The sequence below is a fragment of the Trichophyton verrucosum genome (genome assembly GCF_000151505.1).
Source record: "Trichophyton verrucosum HKI 0517 chromosome Unknown contig00093_1.f1.exp, whole genome shotgun sequence".
Taxonomy (NCBI): Eukaryota; Fungi; Ascomycota; class Eurotiomycetes; order Onygenales; family Arthrodermataceae; genus Trichophyton; species Trichophyton verrucosum.
Genome location: NW_003315580.1, coordinates 1 through 26,164, shown reverse-complemented (window position 1 = coordinate 26,164; position 26,164 = coordinate 1). Strand labels below are relative to the sequence as shown.

General features: G+C 46.9%; 8 protein-coding genes and 1 non-coding gene across 9 annotated transcripts; 6 read left to right on the top strand and 3 right to left on the bottom strand.

Moving 5' to 3' along the window:
* Nucleotides 1-67: 67 nt before the first annotated feature.
* On the bottom strand, nt 68-1,374 carry TRV_00988 (uncharacterized protein; the record flags this gene model as incomplete). The annotated part of the gene is made up of 2 exons (XM_003024777.1): nt 68-1,188; nt 1,254-1,374. 2 exons carry the CDS (start codon nt 1,372-1,374, stop codon nt 68-70), a joined length of 1,242 nt encoding a protein of 413 aa, XP_003024823.1.
* An 813-nt stretch (nt 1,375-2,187) lies between these two features.
* Nucleotides 2,188-3,706, bottom strand: TRV_00987 (uncharacterized protein; the record flags this gene model as incomplete). The annotated part of the gene is made up of 2 exons (XM_003024776.1): nt 2,188-2,708; nt 2,770-3,706. 2 exons carry the CDS (start codon nt 3,704-3,706, stop codon nt 2,188-2,190), a joined length of 1,458 nt encoding a protein of 485 aa, XP_003024822.1.
* Nucleotides 3,707-4,799: 1,093 nt separating this feature from the next.
* TRV_00986 (uncharacterized protein) lies at nt 4,800-6,854 on the top strand (the record flags this gene model as incomplete). Its single annotated transcript, XM_003024775.1, has 5 exons — nt 4,800-5,417; nt 5,587-6,009; nt 6,067-6,173; nt 6,231-6,429; nt 6,504-6,854. 5 exons carry the CDS (start codon nt 4,800-4,802, stop codon nt 6,852-6,854), a joined length of 1,698 nt encoding a protein of 565 aa, XP_003024821.1.
* Nucleotides 6,855-7,668: 814 nt separating this feature from the next.
* Nucleotides 7,669-9,905, top strand: TRV_00985 (nuclear protein export protein Yrb2, putative; the record flags this gene model as incomplete). The annotated part of the gene is made up of 6 exons (XM_003024774.1): nt 7,669-7,714; nt 7,821-7,856; nt 7,932-8,686; nt 8,749-9,340; nt 9,405-9,754; nt 9,840-9,905. The coding sequence occupies 6 exons, from the start codon at nt 7,669-7,671 to the stop codon at nt 9,903-9,905; spliced, it is 1,845 nt and encodes a 614-aa protein (XP_003024820.1).
* Nucleotides 9,906-13,020: 3,115 nt separating this feature from the next.
* Nucleotides 13,021-14,714, top strand: TRV_00984 (uncharacterized protein; the record flags this gene model as incomplete). The annotated part of the gene is made up of 2 exons (XM_003024773.1): nt 13,021-13,467; nt 13,521-14,714. 2 exons carry the CDS (start codon nt 13,021-13,023, stop codon nt 14,712-14,714), a joined length of 1,641 nt encoding a protein of 546 aa, XP_003024819.1.
* A 140-nt stretch (nt 14,715-14,854) lies between these two features.
* TRV_00983 lies at nt 14,855-14,926 on the top strand. Its single transcript has one exon. It is a non-coding gene; the product is annotated as a tRNA-Ala (tRNA).
* A 336-nt stretch (nt 14,927-15,262) lies between these two features.
* TRV_00982 (uncharacterized protein) lies at nt 15,263-18,652 on the top strand (the record flags this gene model as incomplete). Its single annotated transcript, XM_003024772.1, has 1 exon — nt 15,263-18,652. One exon carries the CDS (start codon nt 15,263-15,265, stop codon nt 18,650-18,652), a length of 3,390 nt encoding a protein of 1,129 aa, XP_003024818.1.
* A 1,255-nt stretch (nt 18,653-19,907) lies between these two features.
* On the bottom strand, nt 19,908-21,615 carry TRV_00981 (C6 finger domain protein, putative; the record flags this gene model as incomplete). The annotated part of the gene is made up of 3 exons (XM_003024771.1): nt 19,908-20,486; nt 20,551-21,370; nt 21,518-21,615. 3 exons carry the CDS (start codon nt 21,613-21,615, stop codon nt 19,908-19,910), a joined length of 1,497 nt encoding a protein of 498 aa, XP_003024817.1.
* A 1,719-nt stretch (nt 21,616-23,334) lies between these two features.
* TRV_00980 (uncharacterized protein) lies at nt 23,335-23,595 on the top strand (the record flags this gene model as incomplete). Its single annotated transcript, XM_003024770.1, has 1 exon — nt 23,335-23,595. The coding sequence occupies one exon, from the start codon at nt 23,335-23,337 to the stop codon at nt 23,593-23,595; it is 261 nt and encodes an 86-aa protein (XP_003024816.1).
* Between the last annotated feature and the right edge of the window lie 2,569 nt (nt 23,596-26,164).

Genomic DNA, 26,164 nt, shown 5'->3' with positions numbered 1-26,164 from the left:
CTAGTAAACTACTCATACGAGTTAGAATGATAGATACAACTCCAAAAGTAAAAGCAGGAAAGGTGAACTAGAATATTGAAGCAAGGGTCCCAATGGGATCTCCAAAGAGCATGGGAAATCCTAGTAAGCCCATGGTGACACTTCCCAAGACCTGTGCAAGCGCAACCAGGAGTTTGGTTCCCTTACCTTTTTTCTTTTTACCATTGACAGCATTTCCTCCGTTGACAGATGCAGCTTCCAGTTCCTGGATCTTCATTTCCAATACCTGGCGTTCCTCATCCCGGAGAAGATGGCCGTTTGCGCGGAGCTTCTTGACGATCTCTTCATACATCATTTCCTCATTGATCTGCTGGGCCTTGAACTTGAGCTCCAAATACTCCTCATGCTTCTTCTTGTCTCGCTCAAGTTGCCGTTTCATACCTTCTATCTCATTGGTGAGGAGTCGTTTTTCATTACGCCTTTCGTATTGTAGAGAGTCCCGGGCTCGTTGAGCTTCATCACGAAGACGCTCATAATTCTCCTTGGCCTCCTGGAGAGCTGCATGGTATTCGGTGTCACGAGCAGCAAGGGCCTCTTCCATGTCCTTTTGAACTTTGGCAATGTCCTGCGTGTATTTCTCTTCGAGTCTCTTCATTTCTTCATTAACTGTGTGTCCGGCGGCGGTGTCAATGAGGTTCTTGTTCTCGTCTACCAATTCCTCCTGGATCTTGAGGAGAATTGGGTTGCGCTCAACAATGCTCATGATAATAGCCAGAGCCGAGGCTCTCGTGTCTTCAAACTTAGCCATAGTTGACCCTCTTCTGATCATTGGCTCCCAGAAGTCAGGATCTGACCGGAGGGACTCCTGGTTTTCGAGGGCTTTGGATAGCTCCCCCGAGTTTTCTGCAGTACCCCATCCGGTTGTGGTGAATACCACATTGCGTAGAGGACTTTCACCACAGAGCTGCCTGAACATCTTCAAATTCCGCAGAGTAGAGCCATACATGCGGCGGTCAGTTATTGATTGCATGTAGATTATGCCTGTGAGCATGACATGTGGAGGGTTGCGGTATGTATAGTCAAGCCAGTTGGCAATCTCCTTGAGAACTTCCGTCTCACTGCGAAATGTGTCGTTGAACCCAGGGGTATCAATCAGAGTAACGTCATATTCGTCCAGGGATAATGTATGGGCAGAGACAGCTGCGGTGCCTAAAAATTGACATTTGGACATATGTTAGCAATGACCAATAACCACAATGATAGTTGTAGCTTACAAGACTTGAACGTATGGCCAATATGGACATCATCAGATCCAGTAGCTGTCTGTATAAAAGTGCTCTTCCCCGACCCAGTCACCCCCATCACCGCAATAAAGACCTTCTGGCGCTCCTTCATGGTTGGTGGTATGGATGTGTATATTCTTTGATACTAGTTATGTGGACAGTAACAAGTGCGATATTGATCAGTTCTGCTGCCATATTATGAGAAACGGTACACCGATTCTCTATATAGCAACAACCACAAGCCTCCCAGACAAGCTTGCCTTTGAATTTTGCCCATGCGTCATACGAAGAGGGCGATAACTAACTAGTTAGGGTGCCTTGGCCGCAGCGAGGCTAAAACGAGATAACTTCTCTCTTCGCGAGGCTGTGGGGATGCATGCGTCTCAACCATATTCGTTTTCGAGGCATCAGGTATGCCTGAACACACCCGCATGGTACAGACTCGGCTAACCTGAAGCGAGATGAAGCGAGGGCGTGAGGGGTCGACTCCGCCCTGCTCCGTGGTCATCTGCATCGCGATGAGTGGTAGATCGTTGTTGTAAACTAGTTACAGCCTACCTGGCTTTGGTTCACAGTGAGATTTGGGCAGCAGAGACTTGCTGTGAGAGAGAAAGCTGAGCAGGGAATGGAGCTGAATACTTCGTACAGTCCAGGGGTTCCGAAAGCTTCTTTCTAACAAATTTGGGCCTCCATGCCTTTAACTCCCGGACAAGCAAACGCTTAACTAGTGGATATACAAGCATTGATTGCACCTGCTAGTTAGGGGGGTTGAGTACCTAATAACACGGTTGCTATAGGTGTGATTCAGGGGGGAAGAAGCAAAGCGCAAAACCACAGCAGCCAGCCACAGAGAATGCGAAAATGAAGGGTTGTACGGAGTAGATGTTAAGAAGACACATAATACAGCAAATATATGGAGGACATATCATCTTGTTGCTCTTAGCAAAACCACAGCTTTAGCCCAGACGCGGGCAATATGGTAATTCTCACAGTCGTCATTACCAAAGGCGAGGAGAGCGGGGTGTATGACCACCTCTACCCTCGAGCCGTCTAACTTGTTGTCTTCGTCATCGTCTAGGCCTTGAGAAGGGTGGGCTTCCATGGACGGGGATGAAACTTTGAACTGTTCCAATTTCAAGGATGGAAGATTTTGACTCTTCATATAAGTCCGTTGAGTCCAAAGCCTGGACGATAGCTCGCCCGCATCGATAAATATATCCCGGAGTTTATTAAGGCGGGTTGTTTCCTGCTCACTGGAAATCTTTCGGAAGAGATATTTAGCTGGCCCCGTATGAAAGATGGTGGCAAAATAGTCACTGCACCGTTGGACTCGGGAATGCATCTTTTTAGCTGCTAGCTTTTCTTTCTCACCGAGAGAACTCCCTTCAGGTGGATTGTATATTCGAAGTAACTGAGACCGCCAAATATGAGCTTCCCGTTCATCAACTATGGGAACAAAATGTTAGTGGTCTTATACAACATGCGGTGTGAAAGAGGGGTTTCGTACGATTCTTTAGCTCCGCATAGATTCTGTTTAGAGTCTCATTAACAAGAGGAGTTCCATCAACCAAGGAATCTTGGTCATCCGAACTGCTACACTGGCCCAAGAAATAGAAAGGGTCGTCGAATATCTGAGTATAGATATCATGAGCCACCAGGGCGTTTAGCAGGATAGATGGTAGTCGGCGTTCCATTTTCCCTGACCGTAGCGTTGCTGGGATACTACCATTTTCACTGAGTGTCACCACCTTGCTTAAGTTGCATAGAAACTCGTCTTTCTCTTCCTCGCTCATTTTCAATGCCTGCAGGCTACTTGCGGAATCCAGGGCGTACTCTTTGCTCCAGTCTCTTAGTTGACGTTGAAATAAAGAGAGGTCATCACGGACATCTCTATCGGGCTGGGAAGCCCATTTTCCCTGGCCAATTTCCCCGAAAGCTCTCTCTTGTGTCCGGCGAATTAAGCCATTGAGCTCCCGTATTTTCCCTCGCAGTTGGAAATTTTCGTCCTTTGTGAATGAATTTCCTTCTTGTAGCTCAGTAATGACTTGACGCTGGCGTCCAACTTCTGATCGTAATTGATGGATCTCCTGTTCCATTGCCTGCTCGCGAGACTTGTTGGAACGTCGAGATGAAAACCACGCACTCCCTGTTGATGAAGACTCTACATCACAGCAAATGTGGGTTACCCGAATTCCACGGTCATACGGATGCCCATCTGGGATTCCGTGCACTTGCGGCCTGTCTGCCGAAACACTTCCACGATTGTCTGTGCCTGTTGGCTCCCCATTGTGCGGCTGTTCATCGTTCTTTGCTGGAGGTTTTGGGCCGCTTTCAGGTTCGGCTAGTGGTTTTCCATTCTCGTGCTGGCGTGGCTTTATCTCAACTACGGTTGGATCATTGAGTCTGCTCAAAGACCCTGGCTGGCCCCCTTGTAGCTCAGTCATGCTCGGCTCTTTGGACGATTTCGCAGCCATACACTAACTATACAAGTCATCAGCATTTAAATCATCAAGTATTATGAGTGTCACAAAAACCATGGACTAGAAACTGGCAGCATCGGGGGACAGTGTTGACCTCTAGACAGCTTGATGGGTATCCAGGCCTTAGTTCAGATTCATAAGTAGTTAAATACTGACGTCTGGAAGATCTTGAGTCCGACGTAAAGACTTACCCATTACCGTACCAGTTAAACATTGAAAAACGAAGCCTTTTTTCGAAAGGGCAGCGTAAACTGAAGTAAGGAGATATCGGTCAACAAGTATTAATAGACCTAGCGTTCACTGTCCCCACCACAGCCATCCAGTCAGCAGAGCTTAGATAGAAGCGTGAAATATCATGCAGAGAACTTGCGCTCTTGAGTGTGATATATCAAAGACTCTAGACAAGGCTGGCTTTGCACGCATGACAGTCCACTTGTGTCCCCGCAACTCGGCTGCATGAACATTGACGAAAGTGAAGGGTCAGAACACGGAGGCGGTTATCTCTTTGGGCCCGTTTGCATTGCCCCTTGACATATCTGCATGGTTGCTTTTATCAATTTGCTGTGCTGCGGTATCTTTTCGTCTGATGCTCACTATGATTGGTGGAAACTTAACGAAGTCGGTTGTCAAAATGTTCGGGTCACATCTGCATGATGCAAGGCGCCCAAGTCCATTATCACAGCCTTGTCAAATATGCTCGGTCTTGCGGGGTTCGTGACTTAAGGAAATAGGCATGGGGGACACTAGAAGGCTGTGTTTAGATGCCTGTGTGTGGGTAGGGACTAACGAAGGTTTTAAACCCCTTGTTTTCCTGTGTAGAGAAATGAGCAAACAGGAATGAAGACAAGTTGCATTGAGCTGATGAGATATTACAATTTCTGATATCTGCGGTTGTTGGACACCTCTACACCAGCACCTACACTTTGATTTGAGGCACATTGCCAGATATCCAGCTCAATGACAGACAGCGATGCGCTAGACACAGGCTCTCGCCACAAAATAATTGTGGGAGTAGACTATGGAACCACGTATTCAGGTTTGAGATTCAAGAAGCACGATGTTAGAGGAAGAAACATCTAACCTTCATGCTATAGGCGTCAGCTGGGCGGAATCTACCAAGACACGATTGGAAGACATAAATGTCATCAATACTTGGCCTGGACATCGGGATTCAACATGGAAGGTCCCGTCAAGAATAGCCTATGCATCAGAGAATAAAAACAAGATACCAGCAGATCAATGGGGATTCCAGGTCTCTCCAAACTTGATGTGTTATTCCTGGACTAAGCTGTTGCTAGACAAAAGTGCACAGCTAACAGGTTATGATGATCCATCGTTGAAGGATCTTTTTGGATCCGGCCTAATGAGTCTGCCAAAGGGGAAAAGTGCACAGTCTGTGATCGAAGACTATTTCCGGGAGTTATATGTATACCTTATCCACCAGCTCGAGAAAAAGATGGGAGCCGGTGTTTTCAATGCCACCCCAATGGAGATATATTTGACAATGCCGGCGATTTGGTCAGACCAAGCCCAGCTAGCCACACGGAAAGCTGCAGAAGCTGCAGGATTCGGGTCAAGACCATATGACTCTATCTTCATGATCAAGGAGCCCGAAGCCGCCGCACTTTCAGCAATAAAACCACACCTGGGACCAAATGCCATTGATCCAGTCCAGGTATGCAATCATTAATTCTGTGGTGGCTCATATATTAGCTGACTCCAGATTTAGCCAGGCGAGGGTATCCTGATATGCGATTGCGGAGGCGGTACGGTCGACATCACCACATATATAGTTCTAAAATCAGAGCCAAGGCTAGAGTTTGAGGAGCTTTGTGTTGGCATAGGTATCTCCGCCTATCCATAATAACGAGATTCATTCTTTGATAGCTAACCAGACCATTTTCCTCAATGTAGGAGGAAAATGCGGGTCAACTTATATCGACCGAAATTTCAACCAGTGGATGCAAGAGACCTTTGGAGACGAATATACCTCGGTACCAATGAGGTTACGGGGACCGGGAAGTAGATTCATGAATTCCTTTGAGAGTGCGAAGCGGAACTTTGGAGGTCCTAACGACGATCGAGGAGTGGAAGTTGGGCCTATCCGGATGGACGTTGGACCAAGTGTCCACTATGATGACGATGAACTGGTGGTGAAGCTTTCGAAGTATGACATGCAGCGCTTGTTCGATCCAGTCGTGAAGGAAGTTATAGCTCTGGTCAAGTCACAGGTAAAAGCTGCTGAGAAAAAGAAAAAGAGAATTGACGTGAGTTTACCTACCTGAGAGAGCTTCTTCAACCAAGCAGCAACTGACAACTTATAGCGGCTTATACTTGTTGGAGGCTTTGGGGACTCAGATTATCTCAACACCAAGCTAGGTGAATGGTGTAAAGGAAAGAACATCGGCTCTGTGACATGTCCACCGGACTGGTAAGCAGCACCGAGAGGTGGATCCTACCGTCATATGCAATTGCTAACCACCAATAGTCAAGCTGCAATTGTCAAGGGTGCATGTCTGCGCGGCCTAGAAGGACTCAAGCCTGTTATCACTCATAGCAGAGCGCACTATGGTTGGTCTTGGGGGAAACGATTTAGGAAAGGCATCGACCCCGAAGTAAATGCGTACACTGACCCGCTCACTGGCGAGAAGATGTGCAGCGGGAGGATGGAATGGGTGATTCCCAAAGTATGCATTCAGAGATTGATTCTCGTCACAGGAAACAAGATGAGGCGCGCCTGACTGACTGCCGGCTGTGACAGGGAAAACGACTGGACGAAAACTTCAAGATGAAGGCGGACATCCAGAGTACGTTCAAGCTGGGCCAGCCGCTGAACGAGAACATCACCATGTTCTCCTGCACCATGGACGAGCCGCCGGAGCGAGAAGACCACCACCGTGTCGTCAAAGTAGGAGAGATATGCCCTGCCTTTTCGACATCCACGTTCAGCGACTTCCAGACGCGCAGGAGCACGTCGGACGGACAGACGTACCACCGCTTCAGCTACACGATAGAGGTCAACTTCCGGTCCAAGGGGGGTATCCTGAGCTTTGCAGCGACGTCAGAAGGGAGAGTAATTGCAGATGCGGCTTTGGGCTTGCTCGAGGACTGATATCGTGTCCTGTTCATAGCGGTGTTGGTGCTGCTGATATTTGGCCGAGACTGGAGTCTCTCCGACGGCACCGAGATAATCTCGTAATGTACCTATTCGTCATATCTGTACAAGACATTCCATAGGCTTTTGATCTCTCTCGTCCGCTCTCCATGTCGCTGTCGTCTGCTTGCCGTGTCTGCCTTGGACTGTCGTGTCCGCTCCATGCGAGCCCGGGCAGAAGCCTAGCCACGGGCAGCCCGCCGAAGCCGTCTGACTGACCCCATCACCATCTTCATCATCGTCATCATAAGCACCATCATAAGCATCGTCGTCGTCGTGTCTTCTTCTGCCTCTTCGTGTGTGTGTGTGTCTCTCTCCTCCGATCTCAGCGGGAGTTGATTGATGTGCTGTCTCCACTGGACGGACGAGCTGCGAAAAGAAATGTCTCCAGTCTTAAAATTAAACATCGCAAGGTCTTAGCAAGCAACACCAACAACACCAAAAACAACAACCAACAACAACCTGGTTCCCGCTCTTTTTCTTTCTCCCTCCTCCATTATTCTCTACTGGCAAAAGTCGCCTCTTTCTCGTCGAGCGCCCTCGTCTAAGCTGCCGGCCGGAGACTACTCTCTGCCCGGAGACAGCCTGCCTCTCGTCTCGTTCGCCTGGCCACACAAGCGGACGTCGGAGCCCTTTTTCGCTGGTCCCTTGAACCCCCCCGCTAACCAACTAGTTACCTGGCTGAAGCACTCATTCGACCAGAGATCGAACGCCGGACAGACGAGCCTCGAAGAAGATACTACGTGCCGCGGAATCAGATCCAGCAGTTGACATGGCCTCTCCTGACAGCTTGCGACAGGAGAATGGTGCTCTGAAAGGTCTGCATTTGCCATTACCTCTTTTCCGCCCCCATCCTGCCCCCTTTTCCTCACCTTGCAGGAGTTGCGAGGCCAGCGCCTCACGCAATATATGAGCAGTTCCTAGAGCCATTGCATGTTGATATGAGAGCTTGTGACTGGAGTAATTACTGTTCTAGTGCAGTTCTCTTGGAACATCGGAGTCCTGTATAGTTATTGACGCCTGCAATTTCAATAGACAACACGCCCGGACAATCACCACCACCACAGCATCAATCGAAGCAAGACGTTGACCCTGACACGGGCGATTACTCTGAAGGTACGAAGAGTTCTACTCTACCTAGTGATCCCCCCGAACGTATTATTACAGAATTCACCCGCGAGAAAGTGTGTTCTGACACCCATAAAGACGGCGGCGGTGAACGACCAGTCCGTCAGAAGCTAAAGGAGACTTCCATTGCGGGAACAGGGACTGCAAACCCAGACCAAGTATCCGAACAAACCAAGATGGGTGAGGAGAACGGCGAGTTGCCAGAAGGCAGCATGACCGATACGAATACAACAACCGAGCGTGGACGCCTGAAGAAGAAGCGGTCTCTTGACGACCTGATGAACGACGACGGACAGTCAGGTCACTACGAAGAAAGTGGCCATAGGAGAAAGCGCTCTAGGGATTCGAAAATGGAAACGACCCCTGAACGGGAGGCTGAGCCAGAAACATCCACAGCCGAGCTAGAAAAGGTGAAAAGCCCAAAGAAGAAACGAAGCAGAGACCAATTCGACAAGGACTTGGATTCAAAGGCAGGAGACGAAAGCGTGAAGAAGAATGACGATTACACCGCCGACCCTTCCAAGGAGAATGCCGAATCGGAAAGTTTAGGAGCTTCACCTAATAGCCGCGCAGAAAAGGGTGAGCCAGAGAAGAAGCGTCACCGTGACAACTCGCAAGACCGGCATACCGAGGAGCCAAAGGACACCACTGCTGCTTCAAAGGTAGGCCGTGAGATAATTGCTGATTGATGTTTTATACATGCGCTTACATTTTAATCTTATAGTCTGCACTGCCAAATCCTTTCTCCAACACTTCTGCTACCTCTCCATTTGGGTCCTTGGGTGCCTCGAAGCAGAGCACTACTAAGCCAGTCGAGCAGTCAACCAAGGAGCAAAGCACCAATCCTTCTGCCTTCGCCGCCTCGAAATTAGCTGCATTTTCAGGGTCCGAAACCTCTCCTTTTGGCGCAATTGGGGGCGGTGCGTCCATCTTTAAGAGCAAACCTAGTACCAAAGGCGAAGAAGATAGTAAAACTAGCTCCACTGGGTCCGGAGCATCTCCGTTTGCAGCTGCTGCCTCGGGTCCTTCGCCATTTGGTGCGTCTTTCAGTGGGAGTGCATTTGCAAAGAGTTCGTTTGCTAGCGGATTTGCTGCGGCAGCACCAAAACCTGGTGAACGACTGACTAGCTTTGCATCTCCTAAACCAGCAAATTTCGGATCCGCGACTAAGCCAAAAGCGTTTGGCTCAAAGGAAGAAAAGAACGATGATGATGACGAGGAAGGAGAAGATGATGGCGAAGGTGATGAGGAAAAAGGAGAAACCTTCCAAGGGCTTGAAGAAGAGAAGGAAGACACGCGGTTCTTTAAACAAGAGAGTAAGCCATTCCAACCCAAACGTCGACCCCTTAACTATCCACTGACAGAACGTTTCATTTATAGCCGAGACCGGAGAGGAAGATGAAGAGACACATTTTTCTGTCCGAGGGAAGCTCTTCCACTTTACTGGTAGCGAATGGAAAGAACGCGGCATCGGCACTTTCAAGCTTAACGTGAAGAAATTGCCCGAATCTGCTGCAGGGGACGAAGAAGGAGGCGGCGCTGCTGCTACAAAGCCAACGAAGAGATCTGCCCGGTTTATCATGCGCACTGACGGCGTGTTCCGACTCATCCTCAACATTCCACTATACAAAGGGATGAAAGTAGGAGATGCAGAGGGCAAGGAGCCGACTGGAAAACACGTACAAATTGCCGGAGTCGAGGACGGACGAACAGTGCCCCTCTTGCTAAGGGTATGTAAAAGCAACTATCCCCTTCTCCCCACTACCTATTGGGCTATTACTTTGAGCAATTAGCTGACATCTCTACGCTAACCAGACATCCAATGCCGACTCTGCTAAGGATCTCCATGCTGCCGCCCAGGAGATACTCCATCAAATGTGATCATCGAAAGTGAGAAACAAGATAGAGTGCATGGCTGGTTCTCAATCACTCTCTTTATTTTCCTTGTTTGTCATGTAACAGAGTCCTTCTCTCTCTCTCTCTCTTTTTCTCTCCTTAATGCAAAATTGAACGGATAAAAAGGATATAATCAATGATCAATCAGTCTATATTCATGTTTCTCCCGCTGACCTGAGTCCTGCCCTACCGATGACATAACTACCATAGTGCTTCGAAAGACGGAAATCAATATCCAAAATTAACAACGAGAGGGCATATCCAGCCTACCGTTATAGCAATGCGAATGAAGAGGAAGCTATCGGTGGGAGCAGTATACTCAAAGAGCCTCAAATTGCACATGGAAGAGTGGACCAACTAGACCATTTGTTAGACCAATTCTAAGGGCGTGATTAAGGCCTTGGAATAGGGGGTCCCGCGCTGCGGGCGATGGCAATTGCTACATGGTATCACTTGCCAGCCAAACAGTTGTGAATTCACCCCAGCCAAGTTTGTGTAGAACACGGTATCTGCCGCCCTTAAAACTCATTCCCTAGCATCACTGGAAAGTAGTGTCCCGTGTGATAACCGCTTGGATCCTCAGCATTAATGGCGCATTCATACAACCAAGCTGTAGCAGTTGCCATGTTGCATATAGAATATGGCTGGCAGGGGGTAGAGGGTATAAGCGCGGAGTGATGAACCATGGGCACAGGAAAACATCCTGAATTACTGCATCCGCAGCTGAAACCGAACTCTGCTAAGTATTCATCAGCAGAGACAAAGGGAAAGTTATTCAGTGTCACCAACAATCTCAGTGGGCAATGTCTAATATTTCTTGAATTAGCCGTGGCTTGGTGGATTTTATATAGCTGCAGCGATACCCGAAGGATGTGCTCTATATATATTCAGCAGCGCCGCTTAGTTTAAGGATAAGACAGATGGCACAATGAATGGCGAGACGCTAAGGAAACAGGGGGTCTATTATACGGTTGGGACTAAGCATCAGGGTATGAGTAATGGGGAAAAACGGGTCGCTTAGAAAATCATCCTCAGTGGAATGAATCCTATATTCAAGCGCTCTGCCTGTAGCCTCGAAGTATATCTTAAATTCACCAAAGAGTCGGTGGTTATCAAGGGTTAGTGTAAGAGCGTTTGATGGGCTATCGATCTTTAGACCATCGATGAAGTGAGTAATGCCGGGATCCAACATATCCAGAGTCCGGAGTACATTCTTCTTCGATTCGGTCCCATATTCAGTAAGATGAGACGTAGCCGGAATCATTTGTACTAGATCTTCATCCTCAGAAGCAAGCTTTGTTAGGTAATGTGGCAGTATATGGGAAACTTCTAGATACTAGAAGTTATCACGTCGCTCTATTTCAAGGAGCCTGCCATCATCATCTGTATAGTTTTTGTCAATCGCAACGCGTCGTCTAGCTTCTGTAATGTCAAATTTTCGAGTCACAATATATCGGTGGTGATCACGGACGAGGCAGTTATGCCTCAAGATAGATAAGCGCTGTTTTGTGCCAGTAGTGGTTGATTCTTGTATCGTGGACAATGAGGTGGGCGTCAGTTGCGGTGTCTTGACGGATGATGTTCTCACTGTATTGCTTAAGTTAGAGAGCAATTGCAAGTAGGAGGCAAATTGAACGCACGTGGAAGAAAGAATTGGGTAACCATGTAGTGTACAAACTCCTCGAGAGCACTCATCACATAGTTTCGCGCGGTTAGCTCCCATAAGCTGATGTCCTCGAAGTATGATAGTGCCGACGTGATATTGGACGTAGCGCTAGTCAGATTCTCATGCAGGAATGTGAAGAGAAGTGCTAAAAATGAGTCCATTGAAAATATATGCTCTAGTTCGGCATGTATCAATTTAGCAGGCTTCTATCTCTTTTCTGTTTCTCGTTCGAGGCCGTAGCCCTTGACGAGCATATCAAGGAGGTTCCTTGCTGAGCTAGACTGCTGTGGAGTAAGCGAAAAGGGCTCCGAAAAATCCACAGTCCCTTCAAGGGATAACTAATGCCTGTGCAACGACATAGATAGTTGCTTGAATAGGCGGAGTTATGCTGGAGTCTAGAGAATTAGATACTGACGGGCAGGATGGAAGCTGGAGGTTGGATCAGGTTGGAACTGCCAGGCAGATGGCCCGAGCGGCCGGTCGACGCCGGAGTTATTCTCGGGCCGGGCAGAACACAAGTGGATGACTAATCACTTTGCGCAAGTTGAGAAGCGCTTAGGATAAGGTTGGATGCTTAGCGCGGTATTTTCGTTTCTTTTGTGAACTTTACTCAGTTAGGCGATGAAACAAACGTTATTCGCGATACCGTTAGCCGCCTAATACCAAAAATAGAGCTTGAACAGACCCTCTAAAAACAACACTATGGTTATTATACCGCCACTTGATCACGCTCGTGCTAATAAGACAATCAAGGCACGAAATCTGAAAAGTTGAATACATTTTTAAGTGGATAGCACTGCTTTGGCTATTATTTACCTTGGGTGAGGGTGGATTACTCGATACCGGAGTATTGCCGTATCGGCGCTAAGGCACCTGGAAGGCCCTCGGTAAAGAGGATGGCAGCATTCTATCTATCTTTCGACTAGCAAATCTGCTTTCTAGGAGCATTCTGCACTCTACCTTCGACGTTAAGATAAGATTTCAAAGCAGCGACTGGTTAAAGTTTTAACTCATGATATGTCGCTGATGCTTGGAATCTGGAGACGGCTGCTGAACAGGTCCAGAAGTTAAAGTTAAAATGTACCAGGTCTCCACTTAAAGCTAATGACGGAGCACGTGGCTATCGGCTACACAGGAAAAGCGATAAATAAGCGTAGAAGCATTGATCGATGCTGGATGGTACTTCGTTAACCGAACAGGAGGTGGCGGCAGCGGCTTATTGCACCTGGCGGTACGCTGGTTGGGGGCCTGGGGACTTATCTGACTAATACCTGCCGGTTTTTAAGTTGGTTAGCTGCGGGAGTAATGATTATCCGAATATTTTTAGCGTCCGGGTGAGGTCGGTTTTTCTCCTTAGCATCGAATGGATTTCTTAAACTCCGCGTTCTGAAAAGTTCATTCTATGCTGAAAACCAAGCTCTTCTTTCCGTTACTATGAAGCGGACACTCCTCCGTGGAGAGATCTCTTATTCTTCGGCCAAAGATAAGGAGGTCAATATTCTTCACAGACTTGAATACCCAGAGAAGCAGAATCAGTTCATTACTGATCTTGTTAACAGAGAGCAATGGATAAAGGAGGTCGTTGCTCATCATCTAAATATAACTTCTTCGAAATGTCATGTCGCAGATCCACATGGATGGCTCTGGGGCAGCTTCAATCTGTGTATTCCAGTTACTATCCATAATTGGATAAGGGAGCAACCAGGGAATCGAGTACTTCTCCGACTACCACTTCCATACAAAGTCGGCGAATCATTTCGGCCTGGTAATATGGATGAAAAAATACGATGTGAGGCAAGCACATATGCATGGCTAGAAGAGAACCATCCACACATCCCTATTCCGAGACTTTATGGATTTTCACTGTCATCAGGTGAATCAGTAAGTGTGCAGTACTTATTATCTATAATGTTACTACTAGCTAATAATTCTAGTTTACTACTAGAAAAAACTTGCCATTCTTCTCAAGATACTACCAATATGTACGTCGCCAGTTATACCTGTGGGCAAGCAAATTTATCGGGTCAATATCTATTATTCCATCCGCCTATATTCGCCATCAGCCTCCCGCCATTAGTCCTTCCTCCGACCTGGCATACCTCCTGATAGAATATATTGAGCCAAAGCAAGGGACAATGCTATCAAATACCTGGCAAACACACTCGAATAATGTGGCTTTGCGAACTACACTTTTTCGAAGTCTTGCCCATATCTTACTAAGTTTTGCTCGAGTTCCTTTACCATGTATTGGGTCATTTACTATTGATAATAATGGATTTATCTCATTATCAAATCGACCTTTAACCCTCGAAATTCAAGAACTCGAGAATGAGCGGATCCCTATTGATATACCCCGTGATTATACCTATCAGACTTCAGACTCATATATCACTGATATTGTGAGCCTTCATGATAACCGCCTTCTTTACCAGCCAAATGCTATTAATAACGGTTCGGACTATATTCAACAGATAGCAACACTATCAGGAATACGTATCTCTATCCCTTTCTTCTTTAGTCGGGAATTACGCCGAGGACCATTTATATTTTCTCTAACTGACCTCCATCAGAGTAATATATTTGTTGATCAGCAGTGGAATATCACCTCTCTTGTTGATCTTGAATGGGGATGCTCACTGCCTGTTGAGATGATTCATCCGCCGTATTGGCTTACAAGTGAGTTTGCCGATGCTATCGATGAGGACGAGTATAAGAAGATGTGGACAGAGTTTGTCCGTATCTTAGCTCAAGAGGAAGAGTCTGCTATGAAACAACAGCATAATTATAGCATGGAGAACACTCGACTGTCAACAATAATGACAAAAACATGGGAAATGGGTACATTATGGTATTCACTTGCTCTCCGAAGTCCCGCTGCTATCTTCCGCTTATTCCTTGATCGAATCCAAACAAAACTTGGAAAGGATAATTATAGCAATGAGGAATATGGCCTTGTAATGGCGTTTCAGTGGAGATCGGGTATCGGGAATATTCTCGCACAAAAGATAAAGGATAAGGAGGCCTATGATGTTGATCTTCGGCGAGCTTTTTTTCCATCAGAAACCTCAGACGAATCGCTTCCAACCCTTAGGGTAGAGGGTATCCTGGATGGATATTCTATCGTGTAGACTTGATAGTAGTTGAAGCGCTTACATGGATTAATGCATTTTGGTTTTGTGTGCGTGAATTCTCACGGTGTAAGAAATAACTAGGGGAACTCAAATAAGCTGGATAATTCTATTGGATGGGAAAAAAAATTAGTGCACTTGGGCAATTAGTTTAGTGGTATAACGTCCGTTTTGCATACGGAAGGTCGTGATTTCGATTATCACATTGTCCAATTTTTAATTTTGTCATTTTTTTTCCCTCTTGCACAGTGCATGATCCATCGTATTTTGTGTCTTCAAAAACAATATTTGATCTATCATAATGATATTCTGTACCAAAATACTGGCTGGTCCTGGCGTGTTCGCTGGCCAGCGCTGCAGCCTTTTGTCTGGATACGAATCACGTGATGACGCGTTTTTATCGCGACGACGTCACAAGAACGAGGCAGTTTGGAATAGTTGATATCTCACTTGGAAGATGGGGATAACTGCCGATGATGGGGGTATGAGTGGCTTGAATGACTCAAGCTTATGGGATTGTGCCTGCATGTCCGTTTCTTCTAAGTACCATGGAAAATCGGGGAAAGAGAAAGCGAGATGATGCAGACGGGCAGGATTCAACTCCCCTTGTCAAGGACCATGGTGGCACTGATAATGGGGCTCTAGCGAAGATAGGAACGTCGAATACGTCTTCACACTCAGAGCCTTCCTCTGCAATACCGTGGCCTGAGGAGTTTAAAGCTCTGAGCAGGATTCATCGGGCACTAAATGTGGTATATACGTTCTGCTGCACTCGTCAGCATTACACCACGACGTTCGAGAAAATAAGGAGTTCGGTTGAGTCCCAGACTGGCGGTAGGCCACTTACTATTGAAGATGTTGCCAAAGTAAAATTTCTCATTCCGCAGTCTGTCAGGTTTGAACTTTCAGATACAGGTGTGATCAGTATCATGGGAGTGGCTGAGGCCAGAAAAAAGAAAGTCCCCGAGATATGGAACGACTGGGAGGCAGAGGGAATGGGTTCAAATGGTAGCCATGGCGGAAACAAGTCTCCCGCCGCTGAGCTTCTCTTTGAATTTGTCGACGGAGACCTCAAGCCCGAGTCGCAGCCAGGTGTAGGTCTGGGCGGTTATGAGGATATCAGGACGCCCGTCTACAGCCAGAAGAAAATGGTTGCACTGATTGAGAAGAGGAACAAAAAATTTACCACCGCTATTGATACTTTTTTAGCTAGCTGTCGACAAGAAAATGCCGATCCAGTACAACGTCTTGAAGCCGGAAAGGATGTATATATGCCTCTTTCCCCCGACAGTGGATGCAACACGCCAGCTGCTGCGAAACTTCCAGCACAGATACCCAAGATAAGACCAAGCATTGCGGAAATCATTTCAGAAATAAAAGAACAGAGCTGGTATTATGACCAGATAGTAAAAGGTGGATATCGCATATTCGATGCTAAGAAGCCAGTTTTTGGCGATTTGGATTTCCTTCTCTCGCAAAACTTGGTCAATGCACTCTACAACACCCGGGGGATTACACAGTTCTACTCCCATCAGGCAAAAGCCATCAATGATCTTCATGACGGCCACAACGTCATTGTTTCCACATCCACTAGTTCGGGTAAGTCCCTCATATATCAAGTGCCTATGCTTCACGAGCTTGAGAAAAACCCTCACAGCAGAGGGATGTATATCTTCCCAACAAAGGCCCTGGCGCAAGACCAGCGCCGAAGTATGCTTGACATGCTGAAGTATATGGAAGGGCTGGAACATATCATGGTAGAAACATTTGATGGCGATACACCAATGGCAAGTCGAAATGCAATCCGTGAGGAAGCGAGAATTATCTTCACGAACCCTGACATACTCCATGTCACTATCTTGCCCAATGAATCATTGTGGAGGAATTTCTTGAAAAATTTAAAGTACGTTGTTGTTGACGAGCTTCATGTCTACAATGGACTTTTTGGGACTCATGTTGCTCTCATCATGCGTCGCTTGAGAAGAATATGCGCTTCAATAGGGAATTCTGATGTCAAATTTATATCATGTTCTGCAACCGTGGCGAATCCAGAGGAGCATATGAAGGCTATTTTTGGAATTGACGAAGTGAAATTGACAGATATTGACGGATCACCCTCAGGACGAAAGGAGTTTCTTTGCTGGCAGACACCGTATAAGGACCCTAATGATGCTAGCTCTGGTCGTGGGAGTAGCATCGATGAATCAGCCAAGTTATTTTGCCAGCTTATCTTACGGGGAGTACGAGTGATCGCATTTTGTCGTATCCGCAAGCAATGCGAATATCTCTTGAATGCGGTCAAAGATGAATTTCGTACACTCAATAGGTCAGACGTGTCTCGCTTTGTTATGGGATATCGAGGAGGCTACAGCCCACAAGATAGACGGAAGATTGAACGTGAAATGTTTGAGGGCAAGTTGCTCGGCATTGTGGCAACAAATGCACTGGAGCTTGGTGTTGACATTGGGACCTTGGATGCTGTAATCACGCATGAATTCCCACATTCGATATCCAATTTTAGGCAGCAAAGTGGACGGGCAGGAAGAAGAAACAAAGACTCCCTCTCGATCTTGGTTGCTGGTCAGAGCGCAGCAGACCAACACTATATGAATAACCCCGACGACCTCTTCACGAAGCCCAATTGCGGACTACTCGTTGATCTAGAGAATGAGCTTGTTCTTGAAGGCCATGTTCAATGTGCTGCCTTCGAAATGCCAATTCGCCCAGAGAACGACTCTACATATTTTGGGCCGCAGTTGGCGCACCTTGCAGATACTCGTCTAATAAGGGACGACATGGGATTCTATCATTGCCATGAAAGATTCAGACCCAACCCCTCGAAATTTGTTTCGATTAGAAGCATTGATGAAGGTAACTACGCTATCATAGATACCACGAACAACAGAAATGTTGTCGTTGAAGAGATTGATGATGCTCGCGTCTTCTTCACCGTATATGAGGGAGCCATATATTTCCATCAGGGAAACACCTATCTTGTGAAGGAGCTTAATACAACTAAACGCTTTGCAAGGGTGGTTCGCGCGCATGTCGATTGGATCACCGAACAACGAGACTTTACAAATGTTGATCCGATTGAAACCGAAGCAATCAGACGTATCAGCAGATTATCTGACTATAGGGCATTCTTTGGAAAAATTGCCATTCACACATTGGTATACGGATATTTCAAAAAGGATAGGAAGGGCAGAATACTTGATGCCGTGGCCCTGGATACTCCTCCTATTGACAAGATGAGCAAGGGCCTCTGGTTAGATGTGCCAAAAACGGCATTAGAAATCCTTTCATCTCATAATTTGAATGCCGCAGCTGCTATCCATGCAGCAGAGCATGCGATCATATCTCTACTTCCGACTTTCCTGATATCCTCACCGGGAGACATTCGAACAGAATGCAAAGTCGCAAAGAAAGAACTAGGGCCAAAACACCAGCAGGCAAGGGGTTCTAACCGCGATCAAGACCCAAGGACACGAAACCATTTCTTCCATCCACTTGCACCTCCCATACCACGTCGCCAGAGACAGGCACGACTTGTTTTTTACGATGCAAAAGGAGGCTCATCCGGCTCTGGAATCACCTCTAAAGCCTTCGAGTTTATAGACAGTCTTCTTGTTCGTGCTGACTCGCGCATTGATACGTGTACTTGCACGGCTGCTCAAGGCTGTGTAGAATGTGTTTGCAACGAACTTTGCCCTGAAATGAACCTTGTTATAAGCAAGGCTGGTGCTTCTGTGATATTGAAATGCCTCCTTGGTTTAAAAGTTGACGTTGATTCTTTACCATGGGGAACGGAACTTGATCGAGGGTACGAACCTGGCCCCGGGAGTGAGTTGGCTCAAGGTCTAGAAACCATCATTGAAGCTGTCGAGGTTGCTGGAGCTTCTGGGAAGGAAATTAGGGTCTATGACCTTGACACTTAATATCGGTACCGTTCATGATTTTGGTGAAGTTAATCGTGTACATGGAAAATTGAAGCAGTGTTGCTTTATTTCTGAGCTTGTTATACGGATGATGATCTAGTATTGTGGTTACTTTGGCATTCAATATCCCACGTAGCAAATATGACGTACATATTATAGAACAAGCTTGAAGGCCAACCAGACCGGATGCCAACCCCGAGCCTCAAATTGAGTTTTTTAAAAAATGTGGAATTCACATCAATTATTTGACCTAGATAGACTAAATATCAAAGGTGTGTTTAGCAATATATCTCCCTAAATTCTCAAGCTATTTTACAAATAGTGTCCTCAAAGTCACGTCGCTACATGAGCACTATGCTTCTTCACAAGATCACCCAACGCCAAATATAGAAAAAGCTGCTTGTCATGTAAACTTTCCAACGCTTCCAAGCGCAACGTATAGTGTCCAGATGCAGTGCACGATACGAAGAACACAAATGCATGGAATTCCAATCACAATCATATCTTTCACACCTACTGAAACAGAAAATTTTTACCGTGGAAATACGGTAGAGGCTCATAAAAGAGTCGTATATTTCGCAATCCGCGAAATTGCGCTCGTTAGAAAGATGGTTAGTTCAGGAGAAAGCCTGCACCTAAATTTAGGGACAGGGCGTACTCTGCTGTTCAAGGGGAAGATTGCGGAGGTGATAGTCCTTGATAGGCTCCGCTATGCGCACTTGGTGTGCTGGCCTGGCTGCTATCGTCGGAACAAGTCATTCTACCGAAGAGAGACCGGATATCCCTCACTGCTTCCCTGAAATTGTCTCTGGGATTCGTAGTACGTTCAGACGTCCAGTCTCGGATTTCTCGAACTAATTTGGGGCATCCTTCGCCATTTGGCAGCCACCAATCTGCAACCTCGGGGAGCTTCCAGATGTCAGCTACCCTTGTTCGGACTGCAGGAGGAAATATATATCTACATAAAAGGTCATTAATAATGGCCCAAATCACAGGAAATCTAGAAAAGGGGGGGAGGGGGGGTTGCTCCAACTTACCCGTGTTGCTCTATTTCAGCAAGCCTTTTCCGACACCACATTCTATAGCGGTCATCAGGCGGAATATATAAGCAAATCAACCCCAGTACGTTGTGAAACATTAGGGGGAACATTGGATCCTTGTTAGGCAGCCTGCTTATCGTCTCAACCAGCTGGCACTGCTCCAATGCAAATTTCGACATCTCGGCGGGTTCCAGTGTTTGTGTGATCAAATCGATCTAGCAGTTGTACATAAAAAGACTGCTTCGGAGCTCCAGTTTAACTAAATCCACTTCACTGAATGGACCGGTATGGACCAATCCTGGAACGTAGGGATCGACAATATCGTCCGCCTCCAATGGAATCTTCTCTGGATAGTCCATGACAAGATAATTTGGATCATTGAATTCGTTAACCTTGTGGATCATTTCTCTCATTGTCTCCGTGAGCCTTCTTGATTCGGCGAGGAATTCTTCTCGCGAGATGATATTCTGAGAAACATTGGCTACAAGAGAGGCCATCTCGACCGCACATCGCTTGTTACTTGCACAAAAGGCAAAGAGCTGTTTGCTCAGAGAGTCGGGATCATCTGCCGCTTCCTGGTAGGCCTGCTTCTCCGCTAGTATATACCATTCTCGGCCTAGGATTGTGGCATTACCAGCCATTAAACCAGCCATGACATCGTACCGCATATTCCAGTGGATAATGTGCGTGCGGAACCTGTCATCCAAGATTGTGTCCGGTGAGTACATTTGAAGAATCATCTGATGAGCTGCATGATGATGATCGATCAGATTGACCCAGTCTCCAACGTATTCCTAAATGCAAACACTTAGCAGCTTGATAACTAACCGATTTGATAAAAAGTGGTGTTATATGTACCTCGAAAGTGGTTAGCTGAAGTATAGTGAGAATCGTGGCATCTCTGTGCGGCTGACGACTTTTTAAAGAACTGAGCAGGGATGAAACGGATTTGTTGTAGTATTGGAGAAAGGTATAGAGTCGACCATCAGGATGTTTAATAGAATAATGATAGGCAGAAAATGCAGCCAAGGCATACAGGAGAGGTTCATATTCTAAGGCGTATTTCACCAGGTCTTCACTAATAAATTTAGCAGCAACAGATTTCATCATGTAGTGTGAGTGCGTAATATGCTGCGTATGATACCTTAGGAAGAATTTTATATCGTCACTAAGGCCAGGGGTATCTGCAATGCTAGACACCGAGTCCGGGTTATCATCGAATTGATCCCAGTAAATATCGGCATGGGCTGGAGGGCTGTGGGACCCTGTGGAATGTACCGTCGTATCACTGGCGGGGGATGCACTGGTATCTTGAGAGGTAGTCCAGACCTCTGAATTAACCGATTTCTGTTTATGGCTGGCATTGGTAGATCGGCGAGTTCCGGGGCTTTTCCTCTTAGTTTTACCTGTGTGCCGTACTCCTGTGTTGTCCGGCGATTTTGCTCGTTGGGAGCTGCTTAGTGTACCTTGCCCAGTATTTTGACCCTTCTCGACCTCTCCACCTTCAGGTCCGCTTTCAGCAATCACTGGGCAGGGCTCTTCAACCTTCACACTATGTTTCTTTGTTGATTTTGGAACCTGCGGAGGCGGATAGATACACTCCCGTTTTCCTTTTCCACAACCTAGATATAAGAGTGTCAATAAGTATTCGGCAGCCACCTCTACACAATAGTACGACCTGGGATAAAATGGGCAGAGAAAACGGGGCAAAGGCGAGGAGTTGGGGTGCAAAACGTACGGTCACAGGTAGGACGCTTCTCATCACACTTTGCGGCATTACCGTTAGCAGGTCTCAGAGCAATTTTAGGGATCAGACTGGAATTACCTTAACTCGACGGGCACGGCAAGTAAAGCAGCCACTTCTCGTACGTTTGTGCTTCTTATGCTCAGTAGCTGCCGGTGAAGCAGGCGTAGACTGTCCATGAAAGGCTTCTTGAGGGGATATTGGCTGGTTTGGTAGGGAATTTGGGTGGTGCCAGTATCTCAGTGGATGTTGGTATTGTTGTTGGTGGTTCTGTACGTCCGACCCTCTGTACCAATAGTTCGGTGGAAGCCTCATGCTCCCAAGCCCCAATGGTTGCAAGGGTTGCAGGACAACATTGGGGTTTGTAGGGTGGTCATCTATTGAATTGGAATCCATTTCGATAGGGTTCTTGATTGTAAACAAAGCTGTATAGACCTCTAGGATAAGGTATCGAGCCTATACAAGATACCACGCAACCAGAGTCAAATGCATACGTCAATGGACACTGTCCGCAGAAACTAGTCTGGGGTTCAGGAGCTCTGGGCCTGGAATGAATAATGAGTGTTAATATGAGAGCAACGGAGGGATTGTTGAGAGCAAGGTCAAGAGGAGCATGTGAATATATAAAGATCAGCTGGGATGGGGGAAGAGGGCACAATTCCACAACCTTATTATGCGGCTTTGTCCTTCATAGCTGTTGATATAATAATATAACACTAGGAAGTGAAGAAAAAGGAACGAACCCTTTACCCGAGCCTAGAGATCAAGATCGTAATTGCGAGTACTTTCCTGGACCCCACACAAAGATCAACCAAGAATCACTGAAGATGAAAAGTCAAGGTAGGGGGAGCTCGTTATAAAAAAAAAAGAAAGAGAGAGGAGCTAAAAGGATGTGGCCTTTTCCTGGCGTAATTCTGAGACACGATCCTAATCGTATATATGCCAATTGGTAACCTTGTACGGAGTACACCATAAGGCAAAGACGATACAGAATTTCGTATGACTAGATGACTAGTGGTGCAGGAAGCACATGGCTTCCACCTGCCAGGATGCACACATGGGATGACGGGGCAACGAAAGGGAAGAAACTGAAGGAAAAGCAAGGAGGAATGAATGACGGGTCACGGAAGCAGCTTCGCACAGCTGTCTCTTTTTCAGCAGCCTGGTGAAGACTGCACAGCGGGAGGGGAAAGAAGAAAAAGCAAAGCTCTGAGGGTCCGGGTTATACGAAACAGATTAAACTTGGAAAAAGAACCTTTGAGAGGTATTGAATGTATGACGATGAAGAGAGTCGTGGTCGTAAGAAGAACAACAGGCTTACCATCACTTGCAAAGACAAAAAAGAAAGTATGGACAGCCACAAGGGGTAGAGGCAATGCGGGTTGCACGACCGATGATGGCGGCGGAACTGGTAATCAAGGAGTGGACGGAGGACGGAAGGCCGATAGGAAGAATAATAATAATGGCGACGATATTGACAGAGCAGAATGAGTTGCTTATACCTAGGTTCATGCCGGGAATCGCAAACACAGAGGGACCATGTCAAGAGACATGAATGCGGAGTCTGGTGCACAGTAAGAAACGCCGCACGCCGCTTTGAGGCGAGAGAGACTGGGAGGGGAGCACCTGTCAACGAATCAGAGAAGTGAAGTAAAACGAGCCGCGATCTCCTCTTGTTCCTTGTCGAAGGTCTGCCTGGATATGACTTCGAGAGATAGGAGTTTCAGCAGGAATGGCGGGCCATAACATAGTGTGGCTGGGTGGGCGTATATTAGCCAGGATTGTCACATCATGCCTTTCTGATACTTACTCCGAAGCAGGAAGAGGTACCAGCCGTCACTAAGCATAATTTGGGGGTAGGTGAGAGAAGGCCTGGAGTACTCCGTGCGGGAGAGATGATGGCCCAAATAAAAGGAAAAAAGGAGAAAAAGGAAAGAAACGAGAAGAGAAAAGAAGCAATTATCCATCCCTCTCCATCACAACGACGAAAAAGGTCGTTCCACACAGGTGGAGACTGTGAACGACCATATGCCACATATAGCCCAGGGAAAGAATTATTATTAACAAGCCAGATCAAGAATCCCTGTTCCAGGTCCTCTCGACGGGGAGATCATCTCCACGGGCGAGAAAGGGCGACGATTGGACTTGCCGTTTTTTAATTTCTTTCTTTTTCTTCCTCCACTTCCTTTCGCTCATTCTTTTTTCACGATCTTCGGCGCCATCATACTTATTTCTGGCTTCGAGGCCAACGGTAGTGCTGAAAGTTGAAAGAGTTCATGTTGAAAAAGTTTGGCCATGTGGGAAAAGGGGCGTTGCTGGCCCCTAACTGGCTGGGGAGCTTCGGGCCCGAGATTTCTAATACACGAGACCCTGTTGGTGTGTGGTGTAGTTTCCTTCATAGTAATTAGCTGGTTATCCTTCTATGATTGAGGAGTACTCAGTGTCTCCTCGATGTGAATTTCCTTGCATGCTTTGTGGTGTGAGAAGCACCCCACAGAGCTCGGCCAGCGAGACAGCTTAAACATGATTCAAGGACCCATCTTATTGCTGGATATGCTTTTCCATATCCCTGAGAAAACATTTCGTGCATCTCCTTGCTAGGATTGTTTCTGCTTGTCTCTCGGTCGAGCAATCGGGCTCCTATCAAATACCTTGTTCCACGGGCTCCTTTGCAAGCAAGGCCCATTTTATATTCCTGTAAGAGCGTTGCCGGAAGATCGGGACGGGGAATCAACCTGTTCGCCGGGGCAATAGCTATTTTATTGTTTATCCACAGCCAGGAGGCTCGTCTTGACCTGTTTGAAGACAGTAAAGGAGCTTGCTAGCTCTCACGTTTCTTTTCCTCTTCCTCTGCTTCTGTGCCTTTTATATTTGCTTCTCCCAGGCGATGACAGAGTAATATGACACTGGGTTGACACTCGTATTCCCGCTCTTTTCTCGCCGCTAGCTTGTTTCTTCTCCTGCGCAGTCGCCGTTGTGCGCGTGCTTGGTGTGTTTTGAGCTGACGCTGCCGTCAAAATTATCGGAGACGTCAAAAGACCCAAAACCGGCGAAGCGCGCCTTTCCCTAGACTGGAAGCTCCAGCCACCGCCCTTTTATTCTGCCATTATCAAAAGAAGAAGAATCTTCAACGTCGGCTTCATTTCGTCCAGTTTTGTGTCTTTTCCTGCTTCATCTTCAGACGTCAATCCTCCACTGCGCCCACGTCTCATGCCCGGCGATGCCAGAAAGAGGTAGCGCCTCCGGGTTGGCGCAGATCTCGAAAGGATTCATCGACCACGATCTCATATCTCGGGGAGGGGGGGGGGGCCTGGGCAGATCCAGGCACCCAGCTCTCTTCTTCCTTTTGTCGCCATCGAACGTTTATAGCAACATCAGCAAAGCCACTGTGCGCTCTTCATTGTTGCACTCCGGCTTGGTTCTGCCCAGAAAACGCCGGCCAGGGAAGCCAAAGCCATGGCCCGGTTGACCAACCAACCATGGCTAGCTAACCAAACCCAAGCGACAATAGTAAGATAACGGCTTGCTCCTAGGCCTTGTGTCATCTCTCAAAATGAGGCCTCAACACCCCTGAGGTAGCCATTTGTACCGCAACAGGAACAGATTGTATTTGGGCGGCCTCTCGAACGCCGGCGTTCGGATGACCTTGTAAGAAGAACTTTGGGCGACAGACCTATTCGTGGCGTCGCCCCTCTCGATCTAGACCTTATACCATGCAGATATTGCCAGAGTATTAATGACTATGATATATAACTAACTAGTTGATTCTCCCATCAGATCTAGAGGCTTGTGACAGACAAGTTCCCGTCCCCAGCGATGGCTCATGCTAGCAGCTAACCTTTGATCGCCATCGGAACTCAGTAATAACATATCACGTACTCCATACTCCGTATCGGATTCGAGAGGTCTGTCTGTGTACTGTCGTTACATGCGCTAAGTCTAAATGTGCTCAGAGCCAAAGGGCGTATGTATATCTCTTCGCTCCTTTTCACCTTTTGTGAACCGATAAACCCAGGAACTAACTCAGGCACCATTGAACTTTCATTAACAACATTCAACCAGCATGAGGATAACCGCCAACTTAGTTAACGAAATGAAATGAACTTTCAGAAAAAGCTATCACAAGCTGCTGCCCTACAGTGACCATAATAGGTAAATGAAACCTCAATAAGCTTTGGGCGAAGGAAGAAATAATAAAAAGGAAAACTAGGGAAAACACCGACTACAGACTACAGGAAGCTTTAATAATTATATTTACCCACGAATCAACCAACATTTGACTAAGGTGTCAACTACCGACATTTTCCCGCTTCAGCTCATATATGCAGACCGACACCTCCCCTCTGATGCGGAGCCAGCCCAGCATGGAATGCCAGACCCCGTACAGAGTACAGAGTACTCCGTACAGTTTGTAGGTATACGATAGCTACAGGGCTGGCTGAGATTATGCGATAGCCTCGTATGATACAACAGTTATGTTTGACGAAGGAGCAGCCGAAAGGGCTTGCTTCATACCGATGAAGTGTTTGTGCTACACGGTCCACGGATGCCGAGATTACCAGAAGCGTCTTTGTCTCCTGCATTTAAAGGAGGCCCCCCTCCTTATAAGCTGGAGTGAGTCGTTACCAAATATTCTGTGTAACCGGCTTCATATCCACCGAACGTTCCGTGGAGTTAACTTGTGCCATGCACTTCCTACGGATCACGGAACAGCGGACTTCCATTCTT